The sequence below is a fragment of the Ciona intestinalis genome, unplaced genomic scaffold (genome assembly GCF_000224145.3).
Source record: "Ciona intestinalis unplaced genomic scaffold, KH HT000962.1, whole genome shotgun sequence".
Taxonomy (NCBI): Eukaryota; Metazoa; Chordata; class Ascidiacea; order Phlebobranchia; family Cionidae; genus Ciona; species Ciona intestinalis.
Window position 1 is genome coordinate 1 of NW_004191283.1, and position 3,391 is coordinate 3,391.

The following is a 3,391-nucleotide window of genomic DNA, read 5'->3' on the forward strand; positions in this document are numbered from 1 at the left end:
ATGAAGTTAAAGAGAATTTTATACTCTTCAAACTTTCTATAGCATGTTTTGCTCTAACTGCCATAGTTTGGCTACAAAATCTAATTAGATGAGACCTGGTCAAAAATTAAAAAAATTGAAAAAATAGGCGGCAGTTAAAGGGTTAACCCTTTAGGTCGAGATTGTCTTTCCTAATTTTTCATTTTTTGACCAGGTTAATTCTTCCGATTTTGCATTTGAAGAGGTTAATTGTTTTCGTAATTTTCACTTTATTTTTTTCACTATTTGACCAGGTTAATTGTTTTTTGTAATTTTCACCTAATTGGATTTTGCAAGCAAAGCATAGCAGCTGGTCCAAAACTTTCTTTAGGAAGATTGTGCAGTATGAAATTATCTTCATATTCATCTTTTTGTTTTTTTTATGCTGTCATAACAAATCTTAGATTATTGAATATTTCAGAAAAGAACAGAAATATTAAAATATAATGTATTACATACTTGATCAGTATGTAAAAACCTTACTTTTGATGTATGATTTGTAAAGTTACCTGCATCATAAAGGAAGAAAATTGCAAAAACCTTCGATATGTCAATTCTAAACCATGTACTTTTTGGTGTCTGAGCAAAATTTTTCAGACAGTACCTGTGCAGCATACTAGTTTGAGAACTTATCAGCAAGTATCAAAGCTAAACCTACAAAAACTGTAAAGATAAAAGCTAGGGTGTCTATTTTATACATTTTGTACAACATACCGGTCCTATTATTGTTTTCAAGGCTAAAACAGTTTTGCGAAGACCAAATCCATGCCAAAACATGTACACTGGGGTTTCCCTATCACAGCTATTCGCACGTTTAGTTCGCGCGAAAAAAACGAAAACGGGGAACCGAACTCTGAGCATAACTTAAATGTGCCGAAACATGTACACAAACTTTGGCAAAAAAATGCTTTTTTTTCAAACACGTTGACATACAATTTATTGCTGAAATCGGCAGGAAATTGCTTCTTCTTTCTTTTTTACATTTTTTATATATTCTTAAAGAAGAAACATTCTTTATACCAAATCAAAAATAAAATTTGAATTTTTCATACTATTTTAGAAACTAGAAACTGCTAAAGCTGAATTTTTTTACTTCAGCAGTTTCTTATACGCGTTTTTTTAAGAAGCCGTATTTTTGCCAAATTTTGATTGTACTTTTAGGTTACATTTAGATTTGAGCATCTCTATCCATACACAAATTTTCAATTTTTCTTTGGTAAATTGTCCCTTAATTTTATGGGTGTTTGTTTGTATTTTTATATTTTAAACATGTTCTTTTATGCTTTTGGTTAGTATACTTGATATTTTATGTTTTATTACTCTTTAATCGGTTGAGTGTTAAATAAAAGTTGATTATTCATGTGAGGTTTATTATTGTGATAAAATATAACGTTAGTAGAAATCTATTTTTAAGAAGTGCTTGGTCCTTAAAAATTTGCAATATTAGATGAAAAAAATCACCCAGCAATGTTAAAATGCTATGCCTTGGGATCCGTAATGGCGGGGAATATGATGTCACAGACGCAGGGGCAATGGAAAAGACGCAGGGGCAATGGAAAACAAGACTTATTGTTTTACAATCCGTTTCCTAAATTGGTCAATACTAAACTTCATAAAACCTATCTGTTACATCTCAGGTAGTGCTCACAATGCGCGAAAATGAGGATGTTTGGTTTGAAAGTTTTAAGCAACAAATGACAGAAAACCTAGCATGGAAACACAAAATTCGAATCATGTTTTCCTACACAGCATACAGATTCTACCTATACAGCTCAAGATTATGTACTTGATTAACGGTTCAAATTATTCATGTTTTAGTATTTGTGTGTATAATGTTACAACATCAATAAAATTTGTATATATAATGTCAAAATTGTCCGTCGCCGTAGTACAGTTGGTTACTGTGCCTGCCTCTAACCCAGAGGTAAAGGGTTTAAGACAATCCGCTGCTACCATTGTGGTTATATGAGTGACAAATTCTGACAATGAATGATAACACTATGAATAAGAATGCTTCTGTAGTCTGTAGTTACCAAATCACATTAAAAACTAAACCAGTTACTCATAATATTAGGTTTTTGTATCAAATATTTATTCTTTCTTTTCTCTATTTATAAAGATAACATAAATGTGTTTTAGGTCAGTTCAGCTTTGGTACTAAATTCGGAAAGGTCAACGAGACCTTAAGTAAAATGTATTATCGACGTCATAATGCAAATGTGATGCAGGTTGGTTTATTATTATCTGTTAAAAAAAATTTAAATACCTTATAAGTGTACCAAAAATGAATGTAATTTAGTATATATTTAAAATGTATTTCAGACTAAATATATAATACAAATATATAGAGGGGTTATGATGCATCATGAAAACTAAATTGATGTTTAGAGCTAATGTTTTAAAAAATCTTGTTTCAGTCATTTGCAATGTTAACTTACAGAATGCACCGAAAGATCAACTATTGGTGTTTAATATTAAAGATGGTTGGGACCCATTGTGTAAATTCCTTGACCAGCCTGTCCCTGGGACCCCTTTTCCACACAAAAATAAAAAAGCTAGCCTAACTGCAGACATCATGAATACTGATTCAATCATGTTAAAAATGCAAAGAGAAACAACACTATTTTACTGCACTACTCTCATGCTCGGCACAGTTTCTGCAGCAATGTGGTACTATTATAAATGATATTATTAGCTGATATAGTTAGATGGAAAAAATGTTTCGTGTCTTTCTATGTTGTGTATTTGTATTTATGTTAGGAACGGCAAGCTGTATATTCTCCAATTTTGTATTTAACGTTATTACTGTGATGTGAATAAATACTAATAATTTTATGTGTAGACAACATTACATTGATTAAGCTAGTACGCATCCGTTAGGGGTTGTCTAGCTGTAAACAATATAAAACGGAAGAAGGCTTGTCGCTCTCATATACATCTTTTTTGGTTGTGCACGGCAGCGTGCGGACGGTTCTCGCAACATGCGCGAAAAAGCTAGCTTTGCTAGGGTGGTGAGCACCCAAAAGATTAATATGTTTAAACGCCCCAACTGTCTGAGTTTTAAAACAGAAAAGCAAATCAAAAGACACGAAGTGATTGATATCTTAAAGAAAATAGGCTTTGAAAGAAAGAAAATTCAGGGAATTGCTGAAATGAAAGGAACCAAAATCGATGTCACTTGCAGCTCAAGAGAAAATGTTCTAGAGCTAAGAGAAATACTATCTAAACGGGAAGAGTTTTACAATGTATACTTGTACGAATCGGATCATGTTAATGTCATCCTGGGATGGGTACCTATACCATTTCCTGACCTTTTAATAACCGAATTTCTGCAACATAACCATGGATCAGTAGATAAAATAGTTCCAAAGAC

At 32.2% G+C, this 3,391-nt stretch overlaps 1 protein-coding gene across 2 annotated transcripts; it reads left to right on the forward strand.

The window, feature by feature from the left end:
- The first annotated feature begins 1,357 nt into the window (after nucleotides 1–1,357).
- Nucleotides 1,358–3,145, forward strand: LOC104266153. 2 transcript variants are annotated; one of them, XM_009861736.3, is made up of 3 exons: nucleotides 1,358–1,814; nucleotides 2,158–2,246; nucleotides 2,459–3,145. In XM_009861736.3, the coding sequence occupies exons 1-3, from the start codon at nucleotides 1,730–1,732 to the stop codon at nucleotides 2,702–2,704; spliced, it is 420 nt and encodes a 139-aa protein (XP_009860038.1). In that variant the 5' UTR covers nucleotides 1,358–1,729; the 3' UTR covers nucleotides 2,705–3,145. The 2 variants fall into 2 exon arrangements, with proteins under 2 accessions (XP_009860038.1, XP_009860032.1); XM_009861730.3 differs by having other exon boundaries at nucleotides 1,363–1,800.
- Nucleotides 3,146–3,391: the final 246 nt, after the last annotated feature.